The sequence below is a fragment of the Nerophis lumbriciformis genome, linkage group LG30, assembly GCF_033978685.3.
Source record: "Nerophis lumbriciformis linkage group LG30, RoL_Nlum_v2.1, whole genome shotgun sequence".
NCBI classification, from domain to species: domain Eukaryota; kingdom Metazoa; phylum Chordata; class Actinopteri; order Syngnathiformes; family Syngnathidae; genus Nerophis; species Nerophis lumbriciformis.
In genome coordinates this window covers 32527554-32551689 of record NC_084577.2, presented here as the reverse complement: position 1 = coordinate 32551689, position 24136 = coordinate 32527554, and the positions used below count along the sequence as shown (strand labels likewise).

General features: G+C 41.6%; 1 protein-coding gene across 1 annotated transcript in view; it reads right to left on the bottom strand.

Annotated features, from left to right (window-relative positions):
• LOC133579712 (kinase suppressor of Ras 1-like) overlaps positions 1 to 24136 on the bottom strand; it is a 38571-nt gene extending 14435 nt beyond the window's left edge. The window contains exons 1-6 of the mRNA XM_072911973.1: positions 24050 to 24136; positions 22381 to 22617; positions 9956 to 10103; positions 7715 to 8021; positions 5606 to 5748; positions 5476 to 5542 (exon numbers count right to left, since the gene is read on the bottom strand). Coding sequence (XP_072768074.1) covers positions 5476 to 5542; positions 5606 to 5748; positions 7715 to 8021; positions 9956 to 10103; positions 22381 to 22617; positions 24050 to 24136 — 989 coding nt within the window. The remainder of the gene's footprint in view (positions 1 to 5475; positions 5543 to 5605; positions 5749 to 7714; positions 8022 to 9955; positions 10104 to 22380; positions 22618 to 24049) is intronic.

The following is a 24136-nucleotide window of genomic DNA, read 5'->3' as shown; positions in this document are numbered from 1 at the left end:
TTTCAGTTTGTTTTTCTGACGACCTCACACCCCATACCACACCCCATAAATGCTTCTGCACACTCCTCTATGATCCTGCTTCATGTCCCTTGTCACAGTAAGTTTTGGTTCCATGTTTATAGTCTTTTTGTTTTTTCATAGTTTATTCTCCGCCATTGTGCGCGCTTTCATTTATTCCTTTTTTGATATATTAAATAAATCATGTACCTCCATTCCCGTCTCGCACGAGCCAACTTTCCGTTGCATCCTGGAAAAGCAAACACCCCGGACCAAGTCGTGACAGAACCCTGTATTTTATGCTCTTTTATTTCCTACATGACTTTCTTGTTCCACACTGTGATTATTGTAACTATTATTGTCTGATCCTTTTGTTTTCTACTTTGCTTTTAAATTTATTTGTATTTGTTGTCATTTATTTTACATTGTCTACACTTGTTTTTACCATGTCTTTACTTAATCATGTATTTTACTGCTGTGACGCACTTTGAGCTGCAATTCTCTTCACCTACTCAGTGGCCTAGTGGTTAGAGTGTCCGCCCTGAGATCGGTAGGTTGTGAGTTCAAACCCTGGCCGAGTCATACCAAAGACTATAAAAATGGGACCCATTACCTCCCTGCTTGGTACTCAGCATCAAGGGTTGGAATTGGTGGTTGAATCACCAAAATGATTCCGGGGCGCGGCCACCGCTGCTGCTCACCGCTCCCCTTACCTCCCAGAGGGTGATCAAGGGTGATGAGTCAAATGCAGAGAATAATTTCGCCACACCTAGTGTGTGTGTGACAATCATTGGCACTTTAACTTAACTTTAACTTTGTATGAAAGGTGCTACACAAATAAAGTGTATCATATTATTATTATTAACTGTATGGCAAAACATCTCCTGGACAATGTGATACCCTCACCAATACTGACAGTTGTTACTGTGATTTTAGCTTTGAAAACCTCAACTTGAGTGTTTCAAAATTACTTCATGGAATAATAATGACATTTTGTCTCATTCCACCAGTTGAGGCTGTGGCCTGTCTCAACGCCCAAAGTCAGCTGGGATAAACGAATGGCTTGACATCTCATCTCATCTCATCATAACAATTTCACAGTTAGGCTTGAAGGTGTTGTTTTTTGGAACACTCCTGGTTTGCACTCTCTCAGCCCATGATGACCAAAGACTGAAATCAAAGTGGACAGGGACATTGGTGTACCAGCAGTTTCCAGGTGGTTTCCATTTGATGGTGACAACATGGGTCTTCTACCACACTTTGGCAATGGGAAGAAACATCAAAATAACCTATACTTCAGATATATCTCCAAAAGACTAACACAACTTGTGTAAATCTACATTTCTCCATGTTAAATGATTACGGAGTTCAACAACCTCATATATGCAGATAGCAGCATAATATTGGCAGACTGAAAAAAAGCTAGACTCAGTCGTAGCTCAAATTGAGGCAAATAGACTCGCTCTAAATCTTAACAAATTGAATGCATGACAGTCTCTAAGAAAGCACGTCCATGAACAATCACATGCAACAACAACAACAACAACAACAAACAGATGCATCAGTTCTACAAACCCCGTTTCCATATGAGTTGGGAAATTGTGTTAGATGTAAATATAAACGGAATACAATGATTTGAAAATCATTTTCAACCCATATTCAGTTGAATATGCTACAAAGACAACATATTTGATGTTCAAACTCATAAACATTTTTTTTTTTTGCAAATAATCATTAACTTTAGAATTTGATGCCAGCAACACGTGACAAAGAAGTTGGGAAAGGTGGCAATAAATACTGATAAAGTTGAGGAATGCTCATCAAAGACTTATTTGGAACATCCCACAGGTGTGCAGGCTAATTGGGAACAGGTGGGTGCCATGATTGGGTATAAAAACAGCTTCCCAAAAAATGCTCAGTCTTTCACAAGAAAGGATGGGGCGAGGTACACCCCTTTGTCCACAACTGCGTGAGCAAATAGTCAAACAGTTTAAGAACAACGTTTCTCAAAGTGCACAACAACATCTACGGTCCATAATATCATCAAAAGGTTCAGAGAATGTGGAGAAATCACTCCACGTAAGCGGCATGGCCGGAAACCAACATTGAATGACCGTGACCTTCCATCTCTCAGACGGCACTGTATCAATCTCTAAAGGATATAACCACATGGGCTCAGGAACACTTCAGAAAACCACTGTCACTAAATACAGTTGGTCGCTACATCTGTAAGTGCAAGTTAAAGCTCTACTATGCAAAGCAAAAGCCATTTATCAACAACATCCAGAAACTTCTCTGGGCCCGAGATCATCTAAGATGGACTCATGCAAAGTGGAAAAGTGTTCTGTGGTCTGACAAGTCCACATTTCAAATTGTTTTTGGAAATATTCGACATCGTGTCATCCGGACCAAAGGGGAAGCGAACCATCCAGACTGTTATCGACGCAAAGTGTAAAAGGCAGCATGTGTGATGGTATGGGGGTGCATTAGTGCCCAAGACATGGGTAACTTACACATCTGTGAAGGCACCATTAATGCTGAAAGGTACATACAGCTTTTGGAACAACATTTGCTGCCATTAAGCGCCGTCTTTTTCATGGACGCCTCTGCTTATTTCAGCAAGACAATGCCAAGCCACATTCAGCACGTGATCCAACAGCGTGGCCTCGTAAAAAAAGAGTGTGGGTACTTTCCTGGCTCGCCTGCAGTCCAGACCTGTCTCCCATCGAAAATGTGTGGCGCATTATGAAGCGTAAAATACGACAGCGAAGACCCCGGACTGTTGAACGACTGAAGCTCTACATAAAACAAGAATGGGAAAGAATTCCACTTTCAAAGCTTCAACAATTAATTTCCTCAGTTCCCAATCGTTTATTGTGTATTGTTAAAAAAAAAAGGTGATGTAACACAGTGGTGAACATGCCCTTTCCCAACTACTTTGGCATGTGTTGCAGCCATGAAATTATAAGTTAATTATTATTTGCAAAAAAAAAATAAAGTTTATGAGTTTGAACATCAAATATGTTGTCTTTGTAGTGCATTCAATTGAATATGGCTTGAAAAGGATTTGCAAATCATTATATTCCGTTTATATTTACATCTAACACAATTTCCCAACTCGTATGGAAACAGTGTTTGTAATACCCGGGCGTCACAATGAGATCAAATGGTGGATGCAAAAAAAGAGATAAACAAACTGCCATATCAAAAGACAGCTTCAAGTAAGTGCTGTACATATCTTGAAGAGAAAGTAATTAAGTCATTAAGAAAACATAAAGATATCTTATTGCAACAACTCCAAAGAGGCATCTTAAATTCCTCGAACATCATCAGAAAAGACAGCATAGAAGAAAGCATGCAATAAGTCGAGTTTCTTAACATGGAGATATTCTCACTACTTTTCTTTTGTCGAGCACAAAGAAAATAACATTTTAGTTAAATGTATGTTGTGTCTTGGATCAAAGATCCTATCTACTGCCCAAAACAGCAATTCAAATCTTCTGAAACACCTACAAAAGCAACATGCTTCGATGAAAGTAGTAAAGAGAGACACAGACTCTGATGCCACTTCACCGGGTGGATTTTAACAGAGGGACTGCTAGCCAGGACAACATTGATAGAGCCATTGCAGCGTATGTGCTAGAAGACATGCAGGCTATTTCTACAGTGGAGGCACCAGCTTTCAGGCAGCTAATTAGCATGATAACGGCGTCAAACAGCAAATGGCACGGAAAACATTTTCCACGTACCTGGACAGTGAGTACATAAACATGGAAAGCAAGCTATAGAAAACAATCCAAACTCTGCCTATGCTCATCATTATCACTGAAGATACACACACTGTCAATTCTCCTATATACTCTTTCATTCTAGACTTCTAGTGTTTGATTATCACATCACTCTAAATGTATAGACTATAAAGTTCACAAACATAAAGAGGGATCCTAGTGGGCCAGGCCAATATTTCCTTATCTCTAAACTAAAACTGGGGAAATGCGTAGAGTGTTCTGAGCTTCAGTACTCACCTACTCAGTGGCCTAGTGGTTAAAGTGTCCGCCCTGAGATCGGTAGGTTGTGAGTTCAAACCCCGGTCGAGTCATACCAAAGACTATAAAAATGGAACCCATTCAATTCCTTGAGAGAAAACAATGCCTGGTTAGGCGTGTGTATAGCAGTATGTGTGCTGTATATAGTGACATGACATATAATCATGTCATGTGTGCCTTCCTTGGGTGAAGCCAGCTTTACAGCTATGTTGTTATTATGCTGTTTGTTACTTATGTGTGTTATGTTGCAGCTATTTCAAATAGTTTTGTCAATTTGTTCTGGCCTGAAACAAATTGGCCCTTTGAAACATATCTTTGTCTTTGTGTGTTGTATGTAGAGCACATTGTGTGTGTGTGTTGTATGTAGAGCACATTGCTTAGCAGAGTTGAGTGATGCAAATGCATGTGAAATTGATCAACAGATTGTATTATTAATACTCCAGTGCAATAACAATACTGAAATGAAGGCAAAAGGGTATAAATGGGAGCCTTAAAAAAAAAAAGAAGTAGCTAAATAGTTACTTTTCACAGCAACGCATTACTTTTTGGTGTAAGTAACTGAGTTAGTAACTGAGTTACTTTTGAAATAAAGTAACTAGTAACTGTAACTAGTTACTGGTTTTCAGTAACTAACCCAACACTGGTCATAAGTGCAGCAAATTTAACGCAGGGAATATCCCTTTACTCGAGAAACCAACAAGCAGTATCACACTAAAACTAATCTAAAATCAAATAGAAACAGGCAACATCACATTGTATTGTACGCACATGTACACCATGGGAATATTGAACAACAAATCAATGACTGAAGTGACAAACTTGCCATCCAAACAATACCCTGTTTGTTGACAAGAAGATATGACAGCCATGGAAGCACATTCAATCTATTTATTTAGCAGAGGGAGAAAATATTTAACAGAGCTGCCGTCAGAGCCGACAAAGTGTGCTGCTAACTGTTGAAGCTAAAAAACACATGTCCGTTGAAACCCTCGATGATGTCACACGTCAGTAGGCAACAGGCCCCGCCTTTTAAAAGAACAGACTCCGCACACTGTCTTCTTATATTAAACATCTCTCTCATGCATATGCCAGATATGTAACGTTTTGTTTTTTTAACTTTCCCTAGTAATTGATTACATTTATTAAAGAGTAATTCCGTCAGTAATTCAATTACTTTTTTTGGTCAAGTAACGAGTAACTACAATTGATTACTTTTTAAAAGTCATTTTCAGAACACTGCTTGTGAGTAGCGTTTATCAGTAAAAGAACTATTGAAATCCCCCTTTGTCTGCATCCTGGGACTCTTCCCAGTTGTCATGGCCAGCGTAACACCTCTAATGCCAAGAATTGATCTTTTCCAAAGAATATGGCTATTTCTTTTCCTAGCTGGACATTGTACTGACACGTAATGCAGTGTGGGTGTGGTACCAACCTGTGTTTAGCAGGCAGATCAATATCTCGCCTCCCTGCATGAGGTGAACTCCTTTGCACAGCCAGGTCTGTGAAACATCAGCACTGTGTGACACTGCAAACGGATGTGATGTCAATGGAGCGAGACTCACTGTCCAGTTGGGTCGGCGCAGTAGTTCTGGTGTACGGTGCTGAGGCAGGGACACGACTGTGTGTGCGGGAAGACCACGAGTTTGAATCCTCTGCACTGCTGCCACCGCCATTGAGCTGAATAGCAGCCAAAGCCTTGTTCCTCCTACACAGACAAACAACTGCTAGAAACGGGCATTTGACAGCAGAAAGAGTCCATTTTCTGACTAACCCAAATTTAGACAACAATGCAGTAAAATATCTTCATTTCAAACTTAAATATGATATGCTGTTTTTCACAGATGAAACAGTAGTTGGGTGTCTTTCTAACATGTTTGAGTCAAAACAGCCCATAGGTGATATGCACACCTGTCAACATTATGGAACAATACCCAGAAAAATGGGTGGAACATGTTCATCACCATTAAAGAAATAAAACATAGATAACAAGGACTCCTAGCGGGACTTGAACCCGGGTCCCTTGAATCACAATGTTGCATCACTACCACTGCAATTGCTTTTTAACATGCATGATATCGTGATAATTGAATGATGTTGCTAAATGTATTGGAAATGATCAGAAACAATGTTCCTTCCTTCCACCGAAAGCACATAGGTGGTATGTGGTAGTCCACCGTTGTCCAGTAGACCAGCTCACAGCCAGGTCAGGGGAGACAATCAGAGCAGCTATTGTCAATTTAACAATTGCTGGGCCTTCATTAGTGTGGTCCATCTGATGGCAGACATGCCTGCAGTTCTGTCCTTCTGAAGGAGGACGACTAACCACAAGGCGACTGAAAAAGGCACTTGCTGAGTCGTTTGGTTGGTGGTGCGTCCAGGGGTAGGCTTGTCAGGGCCAGAGAAATAATGGCCCTCTGTAAATTGTCTTATAAGGATTGGGGGCCAGTCCATGAAGGATGACGCTCCGCAAGGTTCTTTTCCATCACAAGAATTGTTTCAGGTCTGTTTCTAACCCCACATTGGCGGTCCCTCCCAAGGTCTCTCATTGTTTCCATTGGGTTTTTTTCTTACCCGGATGTGGGTTCAGATCTGAGGGTTGTGGCTTTTTGATGCATTTGTGATAGAGGCCTATATAAATAAACTTTAATTGATCGGCACATATGGAGCAATATATATGTCATTTCTGGATATGTATGGACAAGCTTTTAATTCTTGGAAAACTTCACTGACTTTTTGTGTAAAACTCAGGCCTCTTTGTTGTTTACTCATTGTGTTTTCTGATTGCTTTGGACTGTAAAATAAATCTTACTCATTTCTTTTATGGAATCCATCTACCAATTTTCTACAGCTTGTCCCTCTCGAGGGGGGGTGGAGCCTATCCCAGCTGCATTTCCTTGTACACCGTGGACAAGGAAGGCAGGGTAGAAATTGGACAAGCAAGGCGGGGTAGAACCTGGACAATTGTCCACCTCATGGCAGGGCCTACACAGACAGACAACATTCACACTCACATTCACACACTAGGGAACATTTAGTGTTGATAATCAACCTATCACCTACCCCAAGGTGCATGCCTTTGGAGGTGGAGGGGCCTATCCCCAGGTGCATATGTTTGGAGGTGGGAGGAAGCCAAAGTACCCGAGGAGACCATGCAAACCCCACACAGATCCAGAGCCCGGGGATCGAACCCAGGACCTTATTGTGAGGCACAGGCACTAACCCCTGTTCCACTGTGCTGTCTCTTTTATGGAATCACTGAGAATAAACCATTCCCTCATTCATCGTCAGCCTGATGTGTATCAATTACGCTGAACTTTGAAGGGTTGTGGAAACCCATACCACACAGGTCCACATGCACCAAACTCAAAGATTGTTGTCTTTAGGTGAAAAAGAGGCAAACTACACCCAAGATGGTTGCTGAAGCTGTCAAAGATAACATCTGATCTTCACTCAGGATGACTAGAGTTGGCTTCAAAAGAAAAGCTACTCCAGTCTGCAAAGTGAGAAGGGCAAAGTGATGGACTTCCTAACGACACCAGAAGATATTAAAAATCTTTAGGGTTATCAGGGGTGACTTTGTTGGTGGTCTCTACTGAGCAGGAGGGATGTCAATGTGTGGTTTTGTACACAATCACTCCAAACACAGGCAGGAACGCAGTGCTTCTACCTACTTTGGGTTTGCAGGCTCTTCAATCCGATTGGCCAGCTGTGACTCATGACTCTTGCTTCGTTTCAGAATAGTGGGGGAAGACAGCGGCTGTAACAGTTTGCAGGAAGGTGGTGTATGGACAGTTCTGGCGGGGCATGTCTGTGAAGCTTGGGTACTCGACGGATTACTCGGCTCCAATGAGAAGGCGTCAAACATTTCCTCAGTGCGTACGTAAGGACGGTTTTCATCTGAATATGGAACCACTGACGCGGAAAATAAGCGGCCATGGCTGACTGTGGGCTGCTGGGAGTCAGGCGTCACATCTCCACCTTGGTTTAAAGACACAAGAAGTTAGTGCAGCCCAAATTCCACCTAAACAAAAAGAAAATCATTTCAAATTATGAACCATTTGACAAAATCCACTTTCAGTGAATTTCTCAACAAAATCCATTAACTGTTGGGCCACACCTGACATATAGGACAGTGGTACCTAAACACTGGACTTACGAGTGCACTGCCCTACCAATAATGTGAGATATAAGTCGTCTCTCTGCTATTTTTTTGTTTTGAGTTAAAAAGAAAGAAGAGGATGATATTTAATTGAATGGGAAACGTGCCATGTAACTTGGTGACAAGCATAAAACTTAACAATGTGCACCGTACTGAAGAGTCAATAAAGCATCTAAAAATGCCAGCCAAGGGGAGGAATGCCAACCAAAAACTGCTTCCGAGTTTGATTGATTGAAACTTTTATTAGTAGATTGCACAGCATAGTACATATTCCGTACAATTGACCACTAAATGGTAACACCCCAATACGTTTTCAACTTGTTTGAGTTGGGGTCCAAGTAAATCAATTCATGGTAAGTGATCCCAACCCTGGGAATTCCCTGATTGACTGGTGAGTGTGAATGACGTCACAAACAACACATTTCACAAAAAGGATAAGACAACTTGTAAAGAGGATATTTCAGCAAAGGGAAGAAAGATGACTAAAATGCAGAAATATCAGAAGCAAAGCATGGGAAAATTCTGAATGAATCATCCAGTCCATTTTTGGGACTTTACTGGTCAATCCCGATCCCCCGACTCTGAACAGACCTGCAAACGTACACACGTTTGAATCCCATGAACACGCCTTGTCACTCTTTGGCGTCAGTGTTTTCGACATTGCCACCACACCCCCAAGCACGGCAACATGCGACACAGGCTCGTCTTGCAAGCGTAAGTTGTATGACATGTACGTCCCAAAACAAAAAAACATCAAGCTGCGGCAATGCAGGTTTTTTTTTTGAGGATTGATGCTCCTTCTTTTGAATGATTTTCCTTCGTTTTATTTCTTTACACTTTACACTTTGCTATATAGTGCTCTTAAAACGCTGATGAGTGTTGATCAATCACATTGCGTGTGCTAAATAAAACACTCACTTGTGCTCTCAAAACGCTGACGAGTGTTGATAAATCAAATTGTGTGTGCTAAATAAACGCTTACTAGTGTTCTCAAAACGCTGATTAGTGTTGATAAATCACAGTGCTTGTGCTGAATGAAACACTAAATAGTGCTCTGAAAACGCTAATTAGTGTTGATTAATCACGGTGCTTGTGCTGAATGAAACACTAAATAGTGCTCTCAAAATGCTGATGAGTGTTGATAAATCACATTGCGTGTGCTAAATAAAACATTTACTTGTGCTCTCAAAACGCTGATGTTGTGAGAGTTTTGATGGTCAGCATATTTTCTCCATATTCATGAAGACAGACACGATAAATGGATTGTTCTACTTGTTCTGATCACTAAACAGACACAATCCTCTGCTCACAAGTTTAATAGATCATCTTTGTGTGCTATCAAGTTTGCACAGGTTTAGTGCATGCAAACCTTTAGTACATCAGGCCCATGATGTAGAAACATTATATCTTGCTGTAATTTTACTCCCAAATCTTGTGAACTGTGAGGTTGGATAACTTCATGAGAGGCTTGACACGATCTTTTGAAGTTCTCAGGTGACAACTTTAGGAAGTGCCAACAGTTAGCATTTCTCAAGACGGACAACAAAATCATTTTAAAGGCAGGTTATAATTCCTTTAAGTTCCATGAAGCTGGATACAGCCAAGTTTTTGGTGAATTACTCCGACACGTTTGTCCTGCTCACTTTCGGATTATTGCAATTTGACTGAAAAAAAGAATGTTGGAGTTGGAATTCCTAATGCATGGGCAGGAAATGAGAAGAGGACTGTCACACCAATCAGGTTCTCAGCTCACCTTTGTCCGTGGGACTCCTAAGACAGGCGAGGGCGGCCGGGAGGTGAGCGCCATCCTCAAAGTTGGAGCCAAGACGTTTCATTGTGTCTTGCACTTCACTGCTGGATGTCTGCAGCACACCCTTCACTGAGAACTTCCCCGTGGTGGCCTGCAGGACACAAGGAACACCTTCATGTCAGGGGGAGAAGAAAACATGAGCAGTGTGCAGGGACGGCGTGGCGAAGTTGGTAGAGTGACCGTGCCAGCAATCGGAGGGTTGCTGGTTACTGGGGTTCAATCCCCACCTTCTACCATCCTAGTCATGTCCGTTGTGTCCTTGGGCAAGACACTTCACCCCTTGCTCCTGATGGCTGCTGGTTAGCGCCTTGCATGGCAGCTCCCGCCATCAGTGTGTGAATGTGTGTGTAAATGTGGAAATAGTGTCAAAGCGCTTTGAGTACCTTGAAGGTAGAAAAGCGCTATACAAGTATAACCCATTTATTATTTACCTACACAGGTCTGAACTTAAGGCCCTTTTCCACCGCAGGAACCTTCCCGTCCTCTGGTCAGTGAAATAGCCCCAGAGTTTCCACCAAAACCCAAAGTTCACAAGACCTAGTTTATTTCTTAGTCGCAGGGTGGTACTCTGATTGGTTGAACACAGTTTGGGTGTTCTTAAAACGTTGTATTTCATACTCAATTTCAGCGGCCATTACACTGACTTGTTTACGTTGTATTTCTTGTATATTTTTTTTATAACAAACCTGACAATGGAGAGAAAGAAGTATCTAGTTGCAGAAACTTTTGTGCTAAAGAACGCTGATGAGTGGAACTCTCTTGTTGTGTTTTTACTCAGCCGCAGTCTTTAAACTAGTAAGCAGTTGAAACGCTTTTACGGAGAAATAAAGTATTTGCCAAGGTTGCGTCGTGGAGACAACGAAGGTTAAGGTGATTTTAAATGCAGACAAACGAGTAGGCAGCGTTCAATAAAAAAGGGTATTTAATGTTTAAACAAACAAACAAAGTGAGAGCAACAGGGAAGTGCTCTGACTGGACAGGCTATGAAGAAAACAAAACAAAATGCTGGAACAGAGCAAAAACACTTACAAAACTCAAAAGCAGTGAAGTTGTCACGTTGTGTGAATGCTCAATAAAAAGAGAATACAATGATTTGCAAATCCTTTTCAACTTATATTCACTTGAATAGACTGCAAAGACAAGATATTTCATGTTCACACTGAGAAACGTTCTTATTTGTTGCAAATATTAGCTCATTTGGAATCTGATGCCTGCAACATGTTTCAAAAAAGCTGGCACAAGTGGCAAAAAAGAGTGAGAAAGTTGAGGAATACTCATCAGAGACTTATTTGGAACATCCCACAGGTGAACAGGCTAATTGGGAACAGGTGGGTGCCATGATTGGGTATAAAAGCAGCTTCCATGAAATGCTCAGTCATTCATAAACAAGGACGGGGCGAGGGTCACCACTTTGTCAACAAATGCCTGAGCAAATTGTTTAAGAACAACATTTCTCAAGCAGCTATTGCAAGGAATTTAGGGATTTCACCATCTACGCTCCGTAATATCATCAAAAGGTTCAGAGAATGTGGAGAAATCACTGCACGTAAGCCATGATATTACGCACCTTGGATCCCTCAGGCGGTACTGCATCAAAAAGCCACATCAGTGTGTAAAGGATATCACCACATGGGCTAAGAACACATCAGAAAACCACTGCCAGTAACTACAGTTGGTTGCTACATCTGCAAGTGCAAGTTAAAACTCTACTATGCAAAGCAATAGCCATTTATCAACAACACCCAGAAATGCTTCGCTGGGCCCTAGCTCATCTAAGATGGACTGATGCAAAGTGGAAAAGTGTTCTGTGGTCTGACGAGTCCACATTTAAAATTGTTTTTGGAAACAGTGGACCACAGAGGAAAAGAACCATCCGGACTGTTCTAGGGTGAAAGTGTAAAAGGCAGCATGTGTGATGGTATGGGGGTGTATTAGTGGCCAAGACATGGGTAACTTACACATCTTCAGGCACCATTAATGCTGAAAGGTACATACAGCTTTTGGAGCAACACATGTTGCCATCGTTATCATGGACGCCCCTGCTTATTTCAGCAAGACAATGCCACGCCACATTCTGCATGTGTTACAACAGCGTGGCTTCGTAATAAAAGACTAGACTGGCCTGCCTGTAGTCCAGACATTGAAAATGTGTGAAGGCTAAAATATGAGAAGGGAGACTGTTGAACAACTTAAGCTGTACATCAAGCAAGAATGGGAAAGAATTCCACTTCAAAAATGTGTCTTCTCAGTTCCCAAACCTTTACTGAGTGTTGTTAAAAGGAAAGACCATGTAACAATGCCCTTGTGACAACTTGTTTGCAATATGTTGCTGTCATTAAATTCCAAATTAATGAATATTTACAAAAATAAAAATAAAGTTTCTCGGTTGCAACATAAAAAATGTTGTCTATTCAATTGAATATAAGTGTCACGATCGGGGGGGCAGCTTGCTGCGCGCTTCTTCTCCCAGAATGCAAAATGGACGGCTCCGGGTGACAGCGTGAAGGTAGGATAGGATTTAATCTTTGCAAATCATAACACATACCAAAAACAGGAAACAAACCAAAAGTGGCACGTGAAGCTAGGGTACAAACGTAGCAAGAACATAAAACTTACTTGGCAAAGGCGTGACGCAAACAAAGAAGCCAGAACGAGTGATCAACAAAGGCAGACTTAAATAGTAGTCTCTTGATTAGACACAGGTGTGTCCCAAACAACAGAGGCAGGTGAAAATTATAAGTAACCATGGTGACTAAACTCAGAAGGTGCACAAACAGGAACTAAAGAAGTCCAAAACTAACAGAACATAACTAAACAAAACATGATCCGGACCACGGATCATGACAATAACTTGAAAAATGATTTGTTGTATTCTCTTTATATACATATATATATATATATATATATATATATATATATATATATATATATATATATATATATATATATATATATATATATATATATATATATATATATATATATATATATATATATATATATCCATCCATCCATCCATCTTCTTCCGCTTATCCGAGGTCGGGTCGCGGGGGCAGCAGCCTAAGCAGGGAAGCCCAGACTTCCCTCTCCCCAGCCACTTCGTCCAGCTCCTCCCGGGGGATCCCGAGGCGTTCCCAGGCCAGCCGGGAGACATAGTCTTCCCAACGTGTCCTGGGTCTTCCCCGTGGCCTCCTACCGGTCGGACATGCCCTAAACACCTCCTTAGGGAGGCGCTCAGGTGGCATCCTGACCAGATGACCGAACCACCTCATCTGGCTCCTCTCGATGCGGAGGAGCAGCGGCTTTACTTTGAGCTCCCCCCGGATGACAGAGCTTCTCACCCTATCTCTAAGGGAGAGCCCCGCCACCCGGCGGAGGAAACTCATTTCGGCCGCTTGTACCCGTGATCTTGTCCTTTCGGTCATAACCCAAAGCTCATGACCATAGGTCATATATATATATATATATATATATATATATATATATATATATATATATATGTATATATATATATATATATATATATATATATATATATATATATATATATATATATATATATATATATATATATATATATATATATACTCCTCTCTGAGCTGCCACCTTACCGTGGTAGCGGGTTTGCGTGGCCCAATGATGCTAGGAGCTATGTTGTCCGGGGGCTTTCATGCCCCCTGGTAGGGTCTCCCAAGACAAACAGGTCCTAGGTGAGGGATCAGACAAAGAGCAGCTCGAAGACTTCTATGGGAATGAAACAACAAGGATTCAGATTTCCCTCGCCCGGACGCGGGTCCCCGGGGCCCCCCTCTGGAGCCAGGCCCGGAGTTGGGGCACGATGGCGAGCGCCTGGTGGCCGGGCCTGTCCCCATGGGCCCCGGCCGGGCACAGCTCAAAGAGGCAACGTGGGTCCCCCCTCCAATGGGCTCACCACTCATGGGAGGGGCCATAGAGGTCGGGTGCATTGTGAGCTGGGCGGAAGCCGAAGACGGGGCACTTGGCGATCCGATCCTCGGCTACATAAGCTAGCTGGGGGGGGGGGCCTGAGCTTGTGCGTGAGGTAGAGAAGTTCCGGCTGGATATAGTCGGACTCACCTCGACGCACAGCAAGGGCTCTGGAACCAGTTCTCTTGAGAGGGGCTGGACTCTCTTCCACACTGGTGTTGCACGCAGTGAGAGGCGACGAGCTAGGGTAGCAATTCTTGTTGCCCCCGGCTCAAAGCCTGCACGTTGGAGTTCAACTCAGTGGCCGAGAGGGTAGCCTCCCTCCGCCTTCGGGTGGGGGGACGGGTCCTGACTGTTGTTTGTGCTTACACACCAAACAGCAGTTCAGAGTGCCCACCCTTTTTGGATACACTTGAGGGAGTACTGGAAAGTGCACCCCCGGGTGATTCCCTTGTCCTACTGGGTGACTTCAACGCTCATATTGGCAACGACAGTGAAACCTGGAGAGGCGTGACTGGGAAGAATGGCCACCCGGATCTGAACCCGAGTGGTGTTTTGTTACTGGACGTTTGTGCTCGTTACAGATTGTCCATAACAAACACCATGTTCAAGCATAAGGGTGTCCATATGTGCACTTGGCACCAGGACACCCTAGACCGCAGTTCCATGATCGACTTTGTAGTTGTGTCATCGGATTTGCGGCCTCATGTTTTGGACACTCGGGTGAAGAGAGGGGCGGAGCTTTCAACCGATCACCACCTGGTGGTGAGTTGGCTGCGATGGTAGGGGAGGATGCCGGACAGACCTGGCAGGCCCAAACGCATTGTGAGGGTCTTCTGGGAACGCCTGGCAGAGTCTCCTGTCAGAGAGAGTTTCAATTCCCACCTCCGGAAGAACTTTGAACATGTCACAAGGGAGGTGCTGGACATTGAGTCCGAGGGGACCATGTTCCGCACCTCTATTGTCGAGGCGGCTGATTGGAGCTGTGGCCGCAAGGTAGTTGGTGCCTGTCGTGGCGGTAATCCTAGAACCTGTTGGTGGACACCGGCGGTGAGGGATGCCGTCAAGCTGAAGAAGGAGTCCTATCGGGTTCTTTTGGCAGCGGAGACAGCGGACAGGTACCGACAGGCCAAGCGGTGTGCGGCTTCAGCGGTTGCGGAGGCAAAAACTCGGACATGGAAAACGACTTCCGGACGGCTTTGAAGCGATTCTGGACCACCATCCGCCGCCTCAGGAAGGAGAAGCAGTGCACTGTCAAAACCGTGTATGGTGCGGATGGTGTTCTGCTGACCTCGACTGCGGATGTTGTGGATCGGTGGAGGGAATACTTCCAAGACCTCCTCAATCCCACCGACACGTCTTCTTATGAGGAAGCAGTGCCTGGGGAATATGTGGTGGGCTCTCCTATTTCTGGGGCTGAGGTTGCTGAGATAGTTAAAAAGCTCCTCGGTGGCAAGGCCGGGGTGGTGGTTCCTCTCTTTAAGAAGGGGAATCGGAAAGTGTGTTCCAACTATCGTGGGATTACACTCCTCAGCCTTCCCGGTAAGGTCTATTCAGATGTACTGGAGAGGAGGCTAGGCCGGATAGTCGAACCTCGGATTCAGGAGGAACAGTGTGGTTTTCGTCCTGGTCGTGGAACTGTGGACCAGCTCTATACTCTCGGCAGGGTCCTTGAGGGTGCATGGGAGTTTGCCCAACCAGTCTACATGTGCTTTGTGGACTTGGAGAAGGCATTTGACCGTGTCCCTCAAGAGGTCCTGTGGGGAGTGCTCAGAGAGTATGGGGTATCGGACTGTCTGATTGTGGCTGTCCGCTCCCTGTACGAACAGTGTCAGAGCTTGGTCCGCATTGCCGGCAGTAAGTCGGACACGTTTCCAGTGAGGGTTGGACTACGCCAAGACTGCCCTTTGTCACCGATTCTGTTCATAACTTTTATGGACAGAATTTCTAGGCGCAGTCAAGGCGTTGAGGGGATCTGGTTTGGTGTCTGCAGGATTAGGTCTCTGCTTTTTGCAGATGATGTGGTCCTGATGGCTTCATCTGGCCAGGATCTTCAGCTCTCACTGGATCGGTTCGCAGCCGAGTGTGAAGCGACTGGGATGGGAATCAGCACCTCCAAGTCCGAGTCCATGGTTCTCGCCCGGAAAAGGGTGGAGTGCCATCTCCGGGTTGCGGAGGAGACCCTGCCCCAAGTGGAGGAGTTCAAGTACCTAGGAGTCTTGTTCATGAGTGAGGGAAAAGTGGATCAGGAGATCGACAGGCGGATCGGTGCGGCGTCTTCAGTAATGCGGACGCTGTATTGATCCGTTGTGGTGAAGAAGGAGCTGAGCCAGAAGGCAAAGCTCTCAATTTACCGGTCCATATACGTTCCCATCCTCACCTATAGTCATGAGCTTTGGGTTATGTCCGAAAGGACAAGATCACGGGTACAGGCGGCCGAAATTAGTTTCCTCCGCCGGGTGGCGGGGAGCTCCCTTACAGATAGGGTGAGAAGCTCTGCCATCCGGGGGGAGCTCAAAGTAAAGCCACTGCTCCTCCACATCGAGAGGAGCCAGATGAGGTATATATATATATATATATTTATATATATATATACTTGCAGTGTGTATATTGTCCATATTACATATTGTTATGAAGGTGTCTGTTACTACATTATATATATATATATATATATATATATATATATATATATATATATATATATATATATATACATACTTGCAGTGTGTATATTGTACATATTACATATTGTTATGAAGGTGTCTGTTACTACATTATATATATACTTGCAGTGTGTATATTGTACATGTTACATATTGTTATGAAGGTGTATGTTACTTTATTATATATACAGTATATATATATATATACTTGCAGTGTGTATATTGTACATATTACATATTGTTATGAAGGTGTCTGTTACTACATTATATATATATATATATATATATATATATATATATATATATATATATATATATATATATATATATATATATATTTATATATATGTATATATATATATATATATATATGTATGTGTGGGGGGAAAAAATCACAAGACTATTTCATCTCTACAGGCCTGTTTCATGAGGGGGGTACCCTCAATCGTCAGGAGATTTGTCTCCGTTTGTCTACGTTTTGTTATGAAGGTGTCATATTGAATTAACAGTAGATTTACTAACTATGTTACTGTTGTTTTATGACATGGAAATAATACAAAATAAATAAATATCAAACATAAATCTCTTCAGGTTGAACTAACAGTGGTTTGATTGCAAAAGTCAAATCAAATGAAAACGCCACAACACAACAACATAAATCCACAACACAACAACTATATGACAAAACACGACAATACAAAGACAGAACGGAAGTGACAGCAAACAAGTTTCGGCGACTCACCGACTTCCTGAGAAGGAAATTTGAAAAGGGCGTAAAGAACAAAGTTGGAAAAGTAAGTGAAGTGTAATTACTTCTTCACTTATATAATTTCATCAATAACTGTTTTCATTCATTCAATAATACTAATTAACTATGTTCAGATATCGCTGCTACGTTGTCAGCTGTCACTTCCCACGTGCCCAACGCGTCCCTTTTGGCGTAAAAGTTGAGTTGTGGCTTTATATTATTGTGTTGTGGCGTTTGTGTTTGTCGTGGCTTTTGCAATCGTGCTGTATCAGCCCCTTGTTGTGTTGTTTTTGATGATATTGTCTTGTGGTGTTTGCATTTGTTGTGACCTTTCTCAGCCACAGACAGACTTGAATGACGTTAAACGTCCTTTTCATTAAAAGTCTTCAATTTCATTTCAAAAACTGTCCTTCTTAAATCCAATCTTTCCCATTTTTAGTATCAATAAAATCCTTTGACTGCCTTTGAAATCGATGTTGGATGGATAAGTATCGATGTGGTTCAATCTAAGGAATATAAATAAATGTATGCATTAATCGTTACACCCCTATTTGATATTTCTAGAAGTAGTCTAGATGCCAAAAAGGAGTCGTTTCTTTCGAAACATACAACAGTGAGTTTTCCTTCTTTGAGCCAGAAAAGTCTGATATTTGAATGAACATCTCCAAGACATTGCCCAGCATCAACTACCTTGACACTCTTAGCAACTCACCGACAGTTAGCAACTCAAAGAGTGTGACTAATGTTCGACAGTTAGCAACTCACCGACAGTTAGCAACTCAAAGAGTGTGACTAATGTTCGACAGTTAGCAACTCACCGAGTGTGACGTTTATTTGATAGTTAGCAACTCACCGAGTGCAACATGTTCGACAGTTAGCAACTCAAAGAGTGTGACGTATGTTCGACAGTTAGCAACTCACCGAGTGTGACGTATGTTTGATAGTTAGCAACTCACCGAGTGTGACGTATGTTTGATAGTTAGCAACTCACCGAGTGCGACATGTTCGACAGTTAGCAACTCAAAGAGTGTGATGTATGTTCGACAGTTAGCAACTCAAAGAGTGTGACGTATGTTCGACAGTTAGCAACTCACCGAGTGTGACGTATGTTTGATAGTTAGCAACTCACCGAGTGTGACGTACGTTTGATAGTTAGCAACTCACAGAGTGTGACATGTTCAACAGTTAGCAACTCACAGAGTGTGACGTATGTTTGATAGTTAGCAACTCACCGAGTGTGACGTACGTTTGATAGTTAGCAACTCACAGAGTGTGACATGTTCAACAGTTAGCAACTCAAAGAGTGTGACATATGTTCAACAGTTAGCAACTCACAGAGTGTGACGTATGTTTGATAGTTAGCAACTCACCGAGTGTGACGTACGTTTGATAGTTAGCAACTCACAGAGTGTGACATGTTCAACAATTAGCAACTCAAAGAGTGTGACATATGTTCAACAGTTAGCAACTCACAGAGTGTGACGTATGTTTGATAGTTAGCAACTCACCGAGTGTGATGTACGTTTGATAGTTAGCAACTCACATAGTGTGACAGTTAGAAACTCACAGAGTGTGACGTATGTTTGACAGTTATGCTGCGTGATTTGTCAATCCAATTGTCTTTGTAACTTTCTCAGTTGTATCGTTGCCGTGTTGAACACAAGAGTTTCATGATGTGTTCACAAAGAGGCAGACAACATGACGTGTGATAGCAGGCGTAAGAGACTTGACTGCAATAGCAGAGGCATACCAAGACATGGGCAGTGCCTGGGCATGTCTCAGGTGTGTTTACAGCCAACAGAGCCCAGACAATACATAGCTCTAAACAACCGCTTTTTGTGCTAAATATCATCCTGTTATGTTAATAGTTTGTCGTACACGCACACACACACACACACACACACACACACACACACACACACACACACACACACACACACACACACACACACCTGAAGGTAAACAGAAGAGGGCAGCTGAAAGACTGAATGGGAGGTGTCAGAGTCCACACTAACAGGTACGTGGTTACCAATGTATGCCAAAAACAAAGCACAGCAAATAGAAAGCGTCTTGCTGAAGACGTTACACAAGCCTCAGACAGGTGAACACACTCACACACGACAAAAGTGACCACACAATTGCCTGTTAGAGCAGAAATATTTCCAGCAGGAAGTACTTCCATCAGAATGTATAGTACACACGTTACCATGTGGGCAGGAAGTGCAGGACATCCGAAGGCCTGCTGTCATAATCCAGGTTTTGCTAAATCGACACAACGACAGAAATCTTCCCACAACTCCTAACTCACCTTGTTTCCCCGCCCCTTTCACTCCCTCCCAACCTCAGCAGGTCTTGGTTGTTCCTCAGGTGCATTCAAACCTTGAAGGCCCACAAAGAACACAGGAAGACCTGTTTGGACGATGTTTGACTATTCTCTGACGTCTCTTCAGCATGTTACTGTTGCTTCAACTGAAAAACTCAATCTAACGTATGATTAAACATATTAAGTCAACATAATGTAACAAAGGAAACTCAAATATATTAAGTCAATCCAACATATAAAAGGAAACTCAAATAAATGAAGTCAACATAACTTAACAAAGGACACTCAAATAGGTTAAGTCATCTAACATATAAAAGGAAATTCAAATAGATTAAGTCAACATAATGTAACAAAGAAAACTCAAAGATATTAAGTCAATCCAACCTATAAAAGGAAACTCAAATAGATAAGGTCAACATAACGTATCAAAGGAAAATCAAATATATTAAGTTCATCTAACATATAAAAATAAATTCAAATATGTTAAGTCAATCTAACGTGACAAAGGAAACTCAAATATATAAAGTCAGTCTAACGTGACAAAGGAAACTCAAATAGATTAAAACGATCTAACGTGACAAAGGAAATTCAAATAGACTAAGTCAATCTAACGTGACAAAGGAAACTCAAATAGATTAGGTCAACCTAATGTGTCAAAGGAAACTCAAACAGATAAAGTCAATCAAAGGTATCAAAGGAAACTCAAATAGATTAAATCAATCTAACATATAAAAAGAAACTCAAATAGACTAAGTCAATCTAACGTGACAAAGGAAACTCAAATAGATTCAATCAACCTAATGTGACAAAGGAAACTCAAACAGATTAAGTCAATCAAAGGTATCAAAGGAAACTCAAATAGATTAAATCAATCTAACATATAAAAAGAAACTCAAATAGATAAGGTCAACATAACGTATCAAAGGAAACTCAAATAGATTAAGTCAATCTAACATATAAAAAGAAACTCAAATAGATTAAGTCAATCTAACGTATCAAAGAAAAGTCAAATAGATTAGGTCAATCTAACATATAAAGATAAAGTCAAATAGATTAAGTCAATCTAACATATGAAGCGAAACTGAAATAGATTAAGTCAATCTAACGTGACGAAGGAAACTCAAATAGATTAAATCAATCTAACATATCAAAGGAAACTCAATTAGATAAAGTCAATCTAACATATCAAAGAAAACTCAAACAGATTAAGTCAATCTAACGTATCAAAGAAACTCAAATAGATTAAGTCAACCTAACGTATCAAAGGAAACTCAAATAGATTAAGTCAATCTAACGTATCAAAGAAACTCAAATAGATTAAATCAATCTAACGTATCAAAGCAAACTCAAATAGATTAAATCAATCTAACATATCAAAGAAACTCAAACAGATTAAGTCAATCTAACGTATCAAAGAAAACTCAAATAGATTAAGTCAATTTAACTTATCAAAGAAACTCAAATAGATTAGTCAATCCAACATATCGAAGGAAACTCAAAGAGATTAAGTCAATCTAACGTATAAAAGGAAACTCAAATAGATTAAATCAATCTAACATATCAAAGAAACTCAAATAGATTAAGTCAATCTAACGTATCAAGGAAAACTGAAATAGATTAAGTCAATCCAACGTAACAAAGGAAACTCAAATAGATTAAGTCAATCTAACGTATCAAAGAAACTCAAATAGATTAAGTCAATCCAACATATCGAAGGAAACTCAAAGAGATTAAGTCCATCTAACGTATAAAAGGAAACTCAAATAGATTAAGTCAATCTAACGTAACAAAGGAAACTGAAATAGATTAAATCAATCTAACGTATCAAAAGAAACTGAAATAGATTAAGTCAATCTAACACAAAAAAGAAACTCAAATAGATTAAGTCAATCTAACGTATCAAAGGAAACTGAAATAGATTAAGTCAATCTAACGTATCAAAAGAAACTGAAATAGATTAAGTCAATCCAACGTAACAAAGGAAACTCAAAGAGATTAAGTCAATCTAACACAAAAAAGAAACTCAAATAGATTAAGTCAATCTAACGTATAAAAGGAAACTCAAATAGAATAAGTCAATCTAACGTATCAAAGGAAACTCAAATAGATTAAGACAATCTAACGTATCAAAGGAAACTGAAATAGATTAAGTCAATCTAACGTATCAAAGGAAACTGAAATAGATTAAGTCAATCCAACGTATCAAAGGAAACTCAAAGAGATTAAGTCAATCTAACACAAAAAAGAAACTCAAATAGATTAAGTCAATCTAACGTATCAAAGGAAACTGAAATAGATGAAGTCAATCGAACGTATCAAAGGAAACTCAAATAGATGAAGTCAGTCCAACATATCAAAGGAAAGTCAAACAGTGCATGCTATAATAGATAATAGTTCATTATTTTGGTGGTTTGTTCAGTGCTGCTCCTGATTGTTTAGCATGTTTAGAAAGAAAGCAGGAAGTGTGTGTAACGCTCCACATGGTCCCCAGTGTTGGGGAAACAACTTTGTTAGCAAAAAGTGACATCATTAGTCAAATAAGTGTAGATTGACAAATGGAAGGACTTAGCAGGGATAATAATTATTGGAGAGGAAACTGACAATAAAGCAAAGACAGGGAAAATCTTCTCTTCTTATTGTGACTCTTCCTTGACTTACTGCTTCCATTGTTGAAGACAGGTGAACTCACCTGCTGCCTTTTTGTCCTGCTTGGTGTCTGCAATGAAGCAATGATGTGTTGGTGCACCTGAGTGTCGTCTTGAAGCACTTGGCTAATGAAGCACTTGGCTAATGAAGCAATGATGTGTTGGTGCACCTGAGTGTCGTCTTGAAGCACTTGGCTAACAACTAGTCTACTTTCAGTACATTTGGAAAGAAATCTTTGTCCTACCTCAGTGTGGATAATCTTGCTGACTGCCGTTCCTCCCTGAGATCACACAACAACGTTCCTTCCTGAGAACACACAACAACGTTCCTTCCTGAGAACACACAACAGTGTTTCTTCCTGAGAACACACAACAACAAAACCTGAAACACAACTTTCATCTTCCGTGTTGCTGTCATCATTTCTAAGACTGCTGAGCTGCTTATGCAAGTATGTGCCTGTGCGTCTATGCCTGCGTGTACGTGCGTGTGTGTGTGTGTGTGTGTGTGTGTGTGTGTGTGTGTGTGTGTGTGTGTGTGTGTGTATGTGTGTGTGTGTGTGTGTGTGTGTGTGTGTGTGTGTGTGTGTGTGTGTGTGTGTGTGTGTGTGTATGTCTCTGTGTGTGTGTATGTCTCTGTGTGTGTGTGTGTGTGTGTGTGTGTGTGTGTGTGTGTGTGTGTGTGTGTGTGTGTGTGTGTGTGTGTGTGTGTGTGACTTCTACATGAATTCTACTTGGACGGACTTACAAAAGCATGTTGTGTTGGGTAAAGCCGTCCTTCACAACACGTCCACCCGCCCGGCTCTGACTGGACGCACCACAAAGGGAGAGCAAGAAGATGATGGATGGATGGCGAGTGGAAGAGATGTTCCAATTGTTAGCTCAATCTGCCCTCAATCTACTATCAGGAGACATACATCCATGTCCATCAATCTACTATCAGGAGACATACATCCATGTCCATCAATCTACTATCAGGAGACATACATCCATGTCCATCAATCTACTATCAGGAGACATACATCCATGTCCATCAATCTACTATCAGGAGACATACATTCATGTCCATCATTCTATTATCAGGAGACATACATCCATGTCCATCAATCTACTATCAGGAGACATACATCCATGTCCATCAATCTACTATCAGGAGACATACATCCATGTCCATCAATCTACTATCAGGAGACAAACATCCATGTCCATCAATCTACTATCAGGAGACATACATCCATGTCCATCAATCTACTATCAGGAGACATACATCCATGTCCATCAATCTACTATCAGGAGACATACATCCATGTCCATCAATCTACTATCAGGAGACATACATCCATGTCCATCAATCTACTATCAGGAGACATACATCCATGTCCATCAATCTACTATCAGGAGACATACATCCATGTCCATCAATCTACTATCAGGAGACATACATCCATGTCCATCAATCTACTATCAGGAGACATACATCCATGTCCATCAATCTACTATCAGGAGACATACATCCATGTCCATCAATCTACTATCAGGAGACATACATCCATGTCCATCAATCTACTATCAGGAGACATACATCCATGTCCAGGCTCAGGTTCCTTCATCAATTACTTTTCAACAGAATGGAATCCAGCATGGATCAGCATAGCTAATGCTAACAACTATGCTAGTGCCGGGGATCACAACTCCCGGTAAACAACGACACAGTACGGAGACACCATCGTCATGGAACAACCCAGGGACGCTGCCCCGAGGGTCACCCAGAACATGGGCTGCCCCGAGGGTCACCCAGAACAT